This window comes from Solanum pennellii, chromosome 8 (genome assembly GCF_001406875.1).
Source record: "Solanum pennellii chromosome 8, SPENNV200".
In the NCBI taxonomy this organism is placed as follows: domain Eukaryota; kingdom Viridiplantae; phylum Streptophyta; class Magnoliopsida; order Solanales; family Solanaceae; genus Solanum; species Solanum pennellii.
In genome coordinates, this window is record NC_028644.1 from 1,494,788 (window position 1) to 1,507,433 (window position 12,646).

A 12,646-nucleotide genomic window follows, 5' to 3' on the forward strand; every position below is an offset into this window, starting at 1 on the left:
TATATATATATATATATGGAAAATATAGTAATCTAGACTCTAGCAACAATCAGAATCTAAGAAAAGATCTCTCAATTAAGAGTAATATGTGTTAGCTAAGAGCTAAGGGCTATTTACAATATACTAATGACCAATTTTTGTAGCTAATTTATTTTTTATTTTATATGATTTAATTCTAAAAGTTGACTCATAAAGTCAATGATGACTAAAAAATCATATAAAGACCTTGTTAATTTATCAGAATGATGACTTGTTAATTTCAGGCAACTATATGTTAATATATACTCTTCGTATATATCAGTTTATATGATATTATTTTTTTTAGTTAATTAAAAAAAATGACTTTCCTTTCCAAATATTGAAATAATTTAACATAAGTTTTCGATTTATCCCTAATGAGAAGTTTTATACCCATACAAACATTATGAGAACCACGAATTTCAAAAATTTTATAACCGTTACAAACCTTATGTCATGTTTAAAACCATACGTTATGAAAAATTTTCTTTTATTCTTGAATTTCGTGTTCAATCAAGTGGAGTGCTAAATTATGCCTTGATTGAAATTTATCATCCCGCAGAATTCTGGATAAGGTCTTTAGATTACAGAGTTATAATTTGAAACAGTTCTATTTAATTTTGTTTATCGATATTAAACCATCATAATTCAATTTGACAATAATACTGAAAAGTTCGAACCAATCCAACCTATATGTAAAGAAATATGGAGGAAAATGGTACACACAAATTTTATTGCTTTCTTTATGAAGTAAAGAGACTGTTTCGATAGAACCCCGACTTAGATCTTGTCACCACCATCTTGATCATTTGTAGCAAATGCATCAAGTCCATCACCAGAAAGCCTAAAACGTTTAACATCTTGCATAATATAAGCCCCCATTCCAAGATAAAAATCAATTGCATTTTCATTCCATCCAACAGTAAGCCAATCAACTTTAGTAAACCCTAATTTAATTGCTTGAGATGCCACAGCAGAAAACAACATTTTCCCAAATCCACACTTTCTATAACACTCTCTAACAAACATGTTCTCAATAAAAAAACCAGGTTTCTCAAAGTAACCCGAATAGCAAGGGTAAAATAGAACATAGCCAGCTACAAAGACGTTATTATCAGAAGATAAGGGTTTATTATCCACTTCTGATAGTATACTGGATATGTTGTTGTTTGTTCTGAATAGTTCTAAGTCTGAGTCTAGTATAGGTGAAACAAGATTAACGGTTCTCAAAATCGGGTCGAAAATGGGATTTTTAAGGGTATTTTGGGGAAAAGAGTCGGATGAGACTTCAAGAATGAACGCGGTAACCGAGTAGAAAGGAGGACAAGGGTTATCGGATTTAAAAAGATTGGTAGTAATCGAAGCTTTCGTGGCGTTAAAAACTTTAGTGTAATTGTGATATTTTGCCATTTGATACATGAGTTTGTGGAGATGTGATACATCCGATTCCGTAGCTAGACGGACTCTACTAAATATTTGAGTGTTGAAACTGATTTTTTCAGCCATATTTGGAAGTATTGTAAACTATGATAATAGTTGCGACTATAGAAAAAACAGTGAGATAATATGTTACTATTTTTTTGTGATACTTTATTCTAATAAGGAAACTAAAGATCTTTATATCTAGAGAGGGGTCACTTTCTTAATTATTAAAAAAAGAAAAATCTTTTAACACATGTCACATCAAGAATAATTTTTCTTTAATTATTGACACGTCTTTAGCTTTAGCCAGCTTTCATTCAATTTGTTTTTTCGTCGTTTTTTCAATCGATCTAATGAAAGTTTCGAATAATTTAGTCGACTAAATGTTACAATCAAGAATTTCAAAAAGGGTGTTCAAAATGTGGGAAATATTGTTGACTCATTCAAGGTATTTGAAATTCATTAAGACTCTGAAATTACTGGGCCACAACAACCTATTATGTCAATGATGTCCAATATATTCATTCTATTTGTATATATATTATTTTTTTAACGAAAAATATTCAATTAAACACCCTGACATGCATGTACCTCCGCCCGTTCATGTATCAAGAAAGAACATTTATTATATGTATCCAAGAAGTAAATTTCAGTATTACTATCGGCAGGGACTACTTTCTTATTGATTTTTAATAAATATTTTATATATAATTTATATATATATAATAAATATTTTAATATAAAATACAAGGTCCACATAAAAATTATTGGGACATTTTTGGAAATGCCACCTTATTGAAAAAAAATCCATTACTTTTTGGCTGAATATAGCGATGAGAACACCTTGCTAATAAATTCCATTTAGACAATCAAATAATTTTGAATTATTTTGATTAAGCAGTTTTATATTAGATGAAATGTTATTATAAATTAGACGTTTTCGGTTCAAAATTTGGAGACACTTCTATCTTTATGTATGTAGATAAGTGAATCACTAAAAATATCATATACACTTAAATTATACATGTTAATCTTAATAAATAGTAAAACCTCGAGCTTGTTCCAATATGATGAACGTTTGAGAAAACAACATTTTCTCCAATGCACACTTTCTATAATACAAGATAAAAATTTATCCGTTTGTGAGACTATACTAAATATGATATTGTTTGGATAAGAAAAATGGCATGTAGACCAAATAATTGAAATAATTCGAATTATTTAGTTGATAGGAAAAATAGAACTATTATACAGCTACTAGTATAATAATTGCAATAGCTAACCATGAAAGTGATGTTACACTACTCTCTTTTTTTTTAGACAAATGCATGTGTTACACTATTTTGTTATTCGAAATAATTTATACGAGCTAGGTTCTATAAATTGTAAAATCTCAGATTTATTTCAGCATGATAATGTTAATATGTAAAATTAAAGAAATGAGGCATATTTTATGCTTTATCGATCTATGTAATGAAAGCTTGAGAACATGTGCACAAACTTTTTCAAAGTATTAGCATGTGATCAAGTTCTCAATTAAAATAAGTTATAATTTGAGTATATAAATCAAATTTATTAATAAATTTAAGGGGACTTCATATATACCCAAAATAATCTAATATATATATATATATATATATATATATATTCTTGGAATTAGTATTCAGTTAGTATATAGAACAGGATACTAATTCCACTGCCACGTAGGATGTGTGTGTATATTTGTACAATTTTATACACGTTTAAGTGTCTGATTGTAAACATTCAAAGTTAAAGTTAAGGGTATAAATATGAAATGAGTCCAAGTTAAAGGACATGTTTATGTATTATGCCTATTTTATAGGAGTTATTGGATTCAATTAATCTCAACACTAAAAATAGTTTTATAAGTAAAAGAATCACTAATTTCAAAACAATAACTTAATTTTAAATACTTTTAAAAATGTAATGGATTCAATAACAAGCATCAGTACATTTAGATTCTATAAATATTACATAAATATATATTTCCCAAATATATATTAGGGTAAAAAAAGTAATCATTTCCTCTTAATTTTGACTTGTTCCAAAATGGATTTTTGGTGAAGTTGATTACTTTGTTGCATCTCCATGTAATCCTTGTATTTCATTGGTGTATAATTGGTTTCACTTTGTATCAATGGAGAAGCTGGACTTACAATTGCTTCTAGTGATGGTCCATGAGCAACAGCTACTGATATTCTTGGACTTGTGTTGTTCACCACTACTTTGTGTATATTGCTTTTGTACTTCCCATTACTAAATATCTACCGAACAGTTCAGACAGTCAACCAACTAATGTACTGATATTCTTCATTAATAAATCAAATATGGAATTTAAAATATTGAAAATAAAAAAACGTTACGTGTTGCTATCATACAATAGGTGAACATGACTTGATAGTGTAAAAATTACTGATAGTGTAACAAATTCTTTTTACGATCCATGTATAGTCTAACCTAACACTCGTGTACCAAATTTAAGAATACCATTTTATGAGAATACATATTTGTAAAAATTATCTATTATCAACTTAGTTATAAATCTCACACACGTATTACTTTCAGATAGTCAGTCGATTGAATTTATACCTCGAGATGGTCGCCGGTATTGACCAAGAGTGAGTTGGGAAGGGCATTGACATGGATCCATTTGCCTTGATGTTGAACTTGTAATCCTCCAACTTGGTTTTGAATAATTAGAGTTAAAAGGCCATGATCTGAATGAGGTGGCATACCAAGTGCAAGTTCTGGCTGAGGACAACTAGGGTAATAATTTGCGATAAAAATTTGAAATCCTGACTTCACCTCTAGAGTTTTTTCCAGATAACATTCTTCAAGTCCTAAACCTTGTGATATTCCTCCAAGTAATACTTTTGTTACTTGTCTAACTTTCTCACAATACTCCCACAAAATATCACTACATAAAAAATAATAATGATGATTATACGTAAGTATAGTCAACAAACTAAGCTACTAAGATTCCTGATATACCTGTATCGATCGGGTTTGCTAGGAGAGTGGAACTTTGGATGCACAAAGACCTTAAGATAGTCCCTCCAAAAGAAAGCTCTCTCTTTAGAGGTATTGAAGCTTGTTCCATATCTTATAGGGTCCAATACATGTTTCCCTTCAAATTCTTTCTTCTCTTCTTCTCTTAAATTGAAAAACCCTTGAGTACCATCAATCACTTTATTCATCAAACTTTCTTGTATCCCATGGTTTACCACCTTCACCATGAAACATATTTAGGTATACGATTTCTTTTTTCCTTTTTAATCTGTTTAAAAAGCCCGTCTAGAAAAAAAATACATTTTTTTTATATTTAACATGTAACAATTTAATTACTTCGTATAACTTGTTTTAGAGCAATAAGTTTCAAAAACCATTCAACTCAATGTTATTATATCAGAAAGTCAATTTTTTTATTGAAGAAAAATAATTATAAAATAAAACATGATTTTCTGAGATAATAACTGACGATTTTGAAATCAACGACAAAAGTAGTACTAACAATTATGTGTAATATATTGTTAGTTTCATAGTTACTAACCAAAATTAATTGTACTTCTAGAATCTTTGCTCTATAATATGGTTTGATCAATTAATAAAATGAAAAATCTTTGTAATACTTTGAACTATATATATATTAATGAACATACAACACAATAAAAAAAATATAATAATATAAAAAAACATATTATAGTGTACCATGAAAAATCCCCATTCTTGACAAGCTTTATTGAGATTGTTGATAGCTTGAGACCTTTGATGAGGATCAATGGAGTTGAGTAGCGAAAAATCGACGGTGGGGATTGATTTTGAATGATCATGTGGCTCAGATTCAAGGAGATTAAGGGGATAAATATTAGTGTTAACATAATTAGAAGGGATAAATTTGAGATTTGGTGATTCAGAAAGTGTTTTAACACTAATGGATGGTTGATTAATTATTGGAGTTGTCATAATATAAGAACTTTAATTTTAGCTAAAAATTTAATGGTGGTATATTGTGTATATGATGATGACTTTTATAAGAGAACAACAACTTCAGTTGCCAATGGAGATATTTTGATTTAAAATATTTAACTTTTTTTTATTTAGTGGCTTGTTATTTTGTTTGATAGTAAAGTTGTCTGTAAATAAAAGAAGGTATTCAGAACGCGAATTATTAGTTTCGTCCATAAAATATTATTGAATATAGAGCAAAGGAAAGTCTAGAGAAAATAACGAGAAGGAAAGTTGCGTTTGAATTTTTGTTTTTGTTTTAGATAAACGAAAAATACAATAATAACAAAATATGTTTGAGCATAAAAATAAATAACTAATTCTCAAAGTCCTCCGAATAGCTATGAAAACTTTACTATCTTCATTTGCTTTGATCAGTTCTTGAGTCGAGGATTTATTAATAATAACTTATGTAACTTTATAAGATAAGAGTTTATTTGTTTATGAATATATTCGATATATTATTGTTTGTTCGAAATAGTGTTGGCTCTAAATTTAATTAAATAAATAAAAATAAAAAATATTTTTTTAAAATAATAAAGTCGAATTTGCGTATTTGTCGATTTTCTTTAATTTCTAACGGAAGGTACATTGAACATTGTTGAAAAAACAAACCTAGCAACTTTTAGTATACCAAATATAATAATAATAATAATAATAATAATAATAATAATAATAATATGTCACATAATTATGTGTATATGAGTGTTTAATAAATAAATAAAAAGATACTATTTAAAATATTTATATAAGATTAATTAAATAAATATAAAAAATATTTTCTTTTTCTATTTGTTAACGCTATTTCAAATAAAACATTTAGATATTCACAAATTATACGAAAAAAATTAAAAATTGTTATTTTTTAACATATCAATATAATGAAAAAGCACATCATTAAATGTTAATCAAAGTTCTTATTGTTCAACTCTTAAAAAAGAAAACGTAACAACTAAAAGTGAACGAAGAGAGTATAAGATAAAGAAAAAAAAATACTTCTTCTGTCTCAATTTATGTAACACTTTTCATTTTTCGAAAATCGAATAATTTCAGTGTGATCGATAATTTGCTAATGAAATCTTCAATTTTTCTTTAAATAAAATTTAAATATTTATATATTACTTAAAGAATATTATAAATTATAATAATTGACAATTCAAAATCATATAAAAATTTATGATAAATTTATTTAAAATCTCGAAATCTTAAAAATGTTACGTAAATTGAGATGGAGGAGGTATATCTAACCTACTCAAAAGAGGGATAGTCCTCAAAAGCTTAATTTTTTTTGTTTTTTGTTAGAGCAACTCTAATGGCGATTTCTCCAAGTGCTACCTTAACATCTCAATTCCTCAATTGTCACAGACCAAATGACCATAAATGCCCTTCTTCTTCTTCACTCTCATTCAGTAAGTTCATGATTCTATCTTTGTTTAATGGATTTTTAATTATTAATTTCAAAATTGTGTGAATTGGGCAAATTTTTATTGCTTCTGAAATTTGTTGGGTTTATTGCTTTTATGATTCTGCATCTTGGGTATTTTGGTTCTTTAATGGATCTTTTTGGAAAAATTATCAAACACCATAGTTTTGTGTTTTACTTATATTCACATTTAATCTGTAAAGACTCAATTTTTAGCTACTTTACACAAGAGGCGGAGTCAAAATTGGGGTTCGATATCTATTATATATACGTATAAACTTATTTTAACCATGTATAAATAATATAATTTTTTGTCAAAGGGGGTTGGATGAACCTCGATAATGCAATGTAGCTCCGTCCCTGCTTTATACCATTTGATAGTGTTTTTGATAACTGAGAAATCTATCCTTTGAGGAACAGTGGTGCAAGATTCAGAACTCGATGGATAATGGGTAATCGAAACATTATAGGGTTTGTTTGTTATGGGGGATGAGATTTAGTATAGGATAAATAATCCGGGGACTAACTAATACCCCTAACTAAATGCATAATAAAATAATCCTGCAGTTTATCCCGAGATGAGTATCCGTTGTCTCTCATGTGCACTTACCACTAGACAAAAGCCGCCCTAGGGGCTACTTCACCATTTGATTTACCATGTTTAATGGAAGTGTTTTATTTTTTTGTAATGGTACTCTATGTTGCTCGGTATCTTCAAAAATGTCGACGGGAGCATGTTGGATCCGACACGGGTGTGTCAACATTTTTGGAGAGTCCGAACAACTTAGAGTACATTTTTCTGGTTGCCTAGTTGGTAATTTGGTTTGCTGTTCTTTTAGGAAATGTTTATATTTTGGTTGTATATATATCAAAATTATATTAGATGGAGTGTATAAGGATGTTTAAGACCATACAATGCCATTCCAGAGGTTTGCTTTGTATGTTTTTCAAATGTGTTGAACTCTAAATGGAAGAAGTATAGTTTGTACTTTGGAGGGTCCGGTATATATAGTGCTTCTGTAGGATTCGAAAGTTGGAGGTTCCAAACAAAGAAAAAGAAAAGGTTCCGAGATAACCCTGTTTACGTTAAATTGGTATACTAAAGCTTGCTTAGCATGGTTATATTCTGGCTTCTGCTGAAGAATGTTCAATAAAATGTGTCTGTTTATTATAGTAAGAATCATTTGTCTTTTTCTTTTTCTTAGTGCCGCATATGGTCATTAAGGAGTTAATGGTGCAAACTCTAACTTTGATAGTGCACATCTAGACACCACAACTTGGTCTCAATTGACCAGTGAACACTCCAACTTGTCCCTACTGTGTCTCATGGACACTCGATGAAGGCATGACACATTTAGTAGAGGTGTCTAGATGATCATTTTGTGAGTTGGAGTGCTATAATTGACACAGAGGAGACAAGTTGAGGTGTCTAGATGATCATTTTGTGAGTTGGAAGAGCTTAACTGACACAATGGAGACGAGTTGAAGTGTCTAGATGTGCATACTCAAAGTTGGAGTGTTGATGTCAAGTTAAAGTGTCTATCTATGTATTGTTCCATGATTAGATCATTTTGGTTGGCATCAATATAGTGTGCACTCTGATCCCCTCTCTAGTTCTGAATTTATTTGGAAGTATCTCAGAAAGTAAAATGCTTGACTTTAACGATTAAAAAAATTGTCTTTACTGTTGCCATGGTTTAACCAGCTACGTGGGAGAGTGTTTCATGAGATTAGTCAGAAAATATTTGTCTTTTTCTGTAATCTTTTATGTTTCATTTTAACTTACCTTTCTTCTTAGCTAATTCCTTTAGTTTCTGATATGTCTTATGATGTATATTGCTATTTCAAAGTTTCTTACTAATTCTAGGAATAATTCTAACGTGACATACCTTCATCGTGTTTTAGGTAAATCAAACTCAAGTACCCTACTTATTGGTCCTTTAAGTGTATCATTACGAAATGGCCAGAAATCTAGGAGATCTCTCCACGTTCATGGCTTGTTTGGTGGAAAAAAGGATAATAACAGTGATGATAATTCCTCAAAGGTGCAGATTATTCTCTTCTTTAATTGATACAAAAACATAATATGTGCAAAATTCTCGGAGGAGTTTACTTGATTGTTTTGTAAATTTGAATTAAACCATGTTCTGGACAACCCTGCATGAAATATCCATACGATCCTTAGTAAGATTTTCCTGTAGTATCATCTTTTACCCTTTGGGGTTTGTTGTCTTGGATGTGAGGTCTCTTATCATGGTTATAAATTTTTCATAGCTTTATCATATATTATTACACGAGACAGTGCTGTACCGCCATTTCTTTTGGCAATAACGAGCTCTTGGTTTGTTATATTTTGGTAAAACGCTTTTTGCTTACATTAAATAATTTGCCTAATCACTATAAATGAAAGTCATATATGTGTATTTCATGTATCTTTAGTTGCAATTGTCACATTTAAATGTTTCCTCATCTGAGTACATTTGAATATTACTGTTTAAAGTGTGTTTAATTCCAATACGTAATAGTACCACCAAGGGTAGAGAAGAATCATAATTTTAAATAATCACATTAGACAATCAGTAACATGAAAAGAAGAGCTCGTTGCTCCGGCTTTGCCTAGTGTGGGTTACCTCTCCTGTATGGTTTGCAAGCTATTGCATAGGAACGGGGTTTTTACATTGTGCACACCCAACCAAAGGATAGCGGCTGCAGGTTTCCTTGTCATTTAAAAAAAAAAGACGAAAAGAACAATTTATGAAGTGTATAGACCATGTAAGCAGACCAGCGTAAAAGCACAAACTATGAGTTGCCAATTCTAAAAGTAGACACTCGTAAAGGAGGAAGTGGATGGGTGGGAAGTGAGGGATACCGATTAAAATAGGCTGAAGAAGGCCAAAGAGTGTGTGTTGAGGATAGTACGATGGACTGAGGATTGAGGCTGATGTAATGAAGGATAGACGGGTTTACTTTCAAGTTAATCTCCTTTAAGTATTTGTTTAAGATTAGACTTACATAAGTGGACCAATGGATTTGTTGCTAATGTGTCTAATCATCCAGGAATTAGTAACCACTCCACAAAGTTCCGTTAGAAGAAAATGAAGTAGCAAAGTTGTCAGTGAGTGTTTAGATTCAGCACATCTCAACTTGCTTTGACGTATCTCCAAAATTTGATACTTTTCAATGAAGGGGAAAAAACATGTACCAATATAACAAAATAAGTTAAATGGGAGGAGAATATGTCCTAAAATACGACATTAACAAAATAATGCTAGTAGACGAAAGAGTATGAGCAAAAGCGAGTTTGTTAGCTCCATTACAATGAGCCCCATACTAAAGATAAGGAGCTAACAAAATCCTAAAAGTTGTCTCGGGAGTTTACAGGGGATAAATTACTCCAGCTATACAAAAAAAAATAAGACATTTAGCAAGCTCATCGATCTTTTGAAGCATTCTTTTGGTGCAAGATCCTAAGAGCACAGTTCCATATCAATCTTGAGAAATTCCTAAACGGGATAATCATAGAAGATGAACATTGAAGACTTGTTGAGGATTTACTCTTGATTTGAAGGGGACAAAATACGATAATAAAGCCAATAGAAGAGAGATAGAGAGATGACTTATATAAATCTTATGGTTCTTCAATTATGCATACATCTAGCAACGAGGAGGAATAATTCCATTATATTAGAAATATATTCCAGAGAGTACAGAAAAAATAAATAGAGATGACACTCCAATTTACTCTAGAGAATGTCTCACGAATTTACTTAAACAGAAATTGCTCATGGTACATAATGAGGGATGATACTTCAATTTACTCAAGAGAATATCATATAAATTTACTTAAACAAAAATTCTTTTTAAGTGTTTCGGAAAACTCTTATAGTCTGATATTTACCCTCAGTATTTCTGATGAAAGACTGAGAAGTGTACTTGTTGCAAGACTTGATGAAAATGAGGGAAAAGATCCCCGTCCACCATTATCAGGGAGAGCCCTTTATTTATAGTTTTGACACATAAATTATACGCCTTTTTACTTCTACGTGGATTTCCATGCATTTGAAAGATGTTATTTGGTGCAGCAATCATATACTGTCTCTGTATTGATCGTTATATCAAATGCCTGTGGAATCTATGCTAGCAACTACTTATTGACCGTTCATAGATTATTATTTTCTTAGGTTTTGTATCTAGCTTCCTACTTATTTTGCTTTAGAAAAAAACATAGTCTGGTTGTTGGTGGTCTTGCGTGATATCAAAATCATCATGTTTCTTTGTCATGATTAATCTAACTTTAATCCAGGCTGGAGTACTTGGAAACATGCAAAATCTATATGAAACTGTAAAGAAGGCACAAATGGTTGTTCAAGTCGAGGCAGTACGTGTGCAGAAAGAACTTGCAGCGTAGGTGTTCCTGATAAATTTTTCCATACTCGTTACAGTCACTCTTCCATTACCCTTTACTCTAAATTATTGTGTTACTTTTTTGTCTTAATTTACAGTGCAGAGTTTGATGGCTACTGTGAAGGTGAACTTATAAAGGTATTGATTGCTTTCCCGAAGATAAGCTTTTTGTTTTTCTCTCCTTATCCCTCCACGTTTCTCTCATATTGACACCGATAAACCTGCAAAGATTCAAACCTTGTGCTTGAAATTGTTCTCTTTGATGTCTAATGACTGCTTAACTTTTTTATCTGGACTGTTCTGTAGGCAACACTTTCTGGTAACCAACAGCCGGTACGCATTGAAATAACTGACGCTGCAATGGACATGGGATCTGATGTAAGTTTATATGTTTGTGGCTATTCAAACTTATCACAGACTCGAAAATAAATTTCAGATAGTCTAGTTGAGTTTTAGTCTCAGTATATGCTTTAATTAGAGTCTTGTGATTGACACAAGCCTTTTGGGAGAGCACATGTTAATCCAAGATTACAGGTTGTTGTTACAACTCTTTGAATAAAAAAGGAAGCGCGAAGCACTATGCTGTCCTACGGTCACATAGGGTCCGGAGAAGTGCCACACTCCAATGGCCCATCAATGTTCTAACTCTTTGAATATCGAGTCATTATATTTGTTTCTTTGAATATCGAATCATTGTATTCTCTTATCTCACTTGTAATCTTGCGACTTATGAGTCTTGTTATTGTTTCTATTGAGCATGTTTGTATGTTTGGTGGATGCAGAAACTGTCACTTCTAGTAACAGAGGCGTACAAGGACGCGCACCAGAAAAGTGTACTGGTAATAAGTATAGTAATTGTTTTTCATGATTTTCTTCGATACGATGCAAAATAATGATGTGTTTGAATGTATGTTAGGCAATGAAGGAGAGAATGAACAATCTTGCTCAGAGCTTAGGGATGCCAGCAGGATTAGAAGGAATGAAGTAATCAGAAAAATAAGTTACAATTTTGTTTATAACTTATTTTTACATTTTGTGCAAAAACAGAGTGAAGCAAAAATGAGCTTTCAGGTTATATATATTTATATTATATATATTTGCTATTATTCTCTCAAAATGATCTCATTTATGTCATTTCTCAAAAATAGTCATTTGAGATGAAGCAAATTTTATATAATAAGCTCAAGAAATTAAAATTTTGATATGAATATCCTAGGAGAGAATATGTAATTTTTGGTTTTAAAAAATAATTACTGATTTTAGCGATAGCATTAATTGTTTTTTGAAATATCATTTGTAAATAATTATTATTGCTTATAAGTTTCCCCAAGTTTAAGAATATAATTTTAATAT

General features: G+C 30.6%; 3 protein-coding genes across 3 annotated transcripts; 1 reads left to right on the plus strand and 2 right to left on the minus strand.

The window, feature by feature from the left end:
* Positions 1–555: 555 nt before the first annotated feature.
* LOC107028002 (probable acetyltransferase NATA1-like) lies at positions 556–1,604 on the minus strand. The gene has a single exon (XM_015229053.2). It carries the CDS (start codon positions 1,522–1,524, stop codon positions 799–801), a length of 726 nt encoding a protein of 241 aa, XP_015084539.1. The 5' UTR covers positions 1,525–1,604; the 3' UTR covers positions 556–798.
* Positions 1,605–3,371: 1,767 nt separating this feature from the next.
* LOC107027123 (protein DMR6-LIKE OXYGENASE 2-like) lies at positions 3,372–5,493 on the minus strand. The gene is made up of 4 exons (XM_015228299.1): positions 5,170–5,493; positions 4,453–4,688; positions 4,051–4,378; positions 3,372–3,725 (listed from the first exon to the last, which is right to left on the minus strand). The coding sequence occupies exons 1-4, from the start codon at positions 5,422–5,424 to the stop codon at positions 3,480–3,482; spliced, it is 1,065 nt and encodes a 354-aa protein (XP_015083785.1). The 5' UTR covers positions 5,425–5,493; the 3' UTR covers positions 3,372–3,479.
* Positions 5,494–6,684: 1,191 nt separating this feature from the next.
* Positions 6,685–12,410, plus strand: LOC107026972 (nucleoid-associated protein At4g30620, chloroplastic-like). The gene is made up of 7 exons (XM_015228119.1): positions 6,685–6,875; positions 8,795–8,934; positions 11,193–11,293; positions 11,392–11,431; positions 11,600–11,671; positions 12,076–12,132; positions 12,210–12,410. Exons 1-7 carry the CDS (start codon positions 6,779–6,781, stop codon positions 12,279–12,281), a joined length of 579 nt encoding a protein of 192 aa, XP_015083605.1. The 5' UTR covers positions 6,685–6,778; the 3' UTR covers positions 12,282–12,410.
* The last annotated feature ends 236 nt before the right edge of the window (positions 12,411–12,646 follow it).

Excerpts from the sequence above, each read along its gene's own strand:
- LOC107026972 (XM_015228119.1), top strand. The coding sequence starts at position 6,779 with ATGGCGATTTCTCCAAGTGCTACCTTAACATCTCAATTCCTCAATTGT. Across the intron at positions 11,294-11,391 it reads GTGCAGAAAGAACTTGCAGC|TGCAGAGTTTGATGGCTACT; the intron begins GTAGGTGTTCCT and ends CTTAATTTACAG. Across the intron at positions 11,672-12,075 it reads CAATGGACATGGGATCTGAT|AAACTGTCACTTCTAGTAAC; the intron begins GTAAGTTTATAT and ends TGGTGGATGCAG.
- LOC107028002 (XM_015229053.2), bottom strand. The coding sequence starts at position 1,524 with ATGGCTGAAAAAATCAGTTTCAACACTCAAATATTTAGTAGAGTCCGT.
- LOC107027123 (XM_015228299.1), bottom strand. The coding sequence starts at position 5,424 with ATGACAACTCCAATAATTAATCAACCATCCATTAGTGTTAAAACACTT. Across the intron at positions 4,689-5,169 it reads AAGAATGGGGATTTTTCATG|GTGGTAAACCATGGGATACA; the intron begins GTACACTATAAT and ends TTCATGGTGAAG. Across the intron at positions 3,726-4,050 it reads ATACCGGCGACCATCTCGAG|ATATTTAGTAATGGGAAGTA; the intron begins GTATAAATTCAA and ends ACTGTTCGGTAG.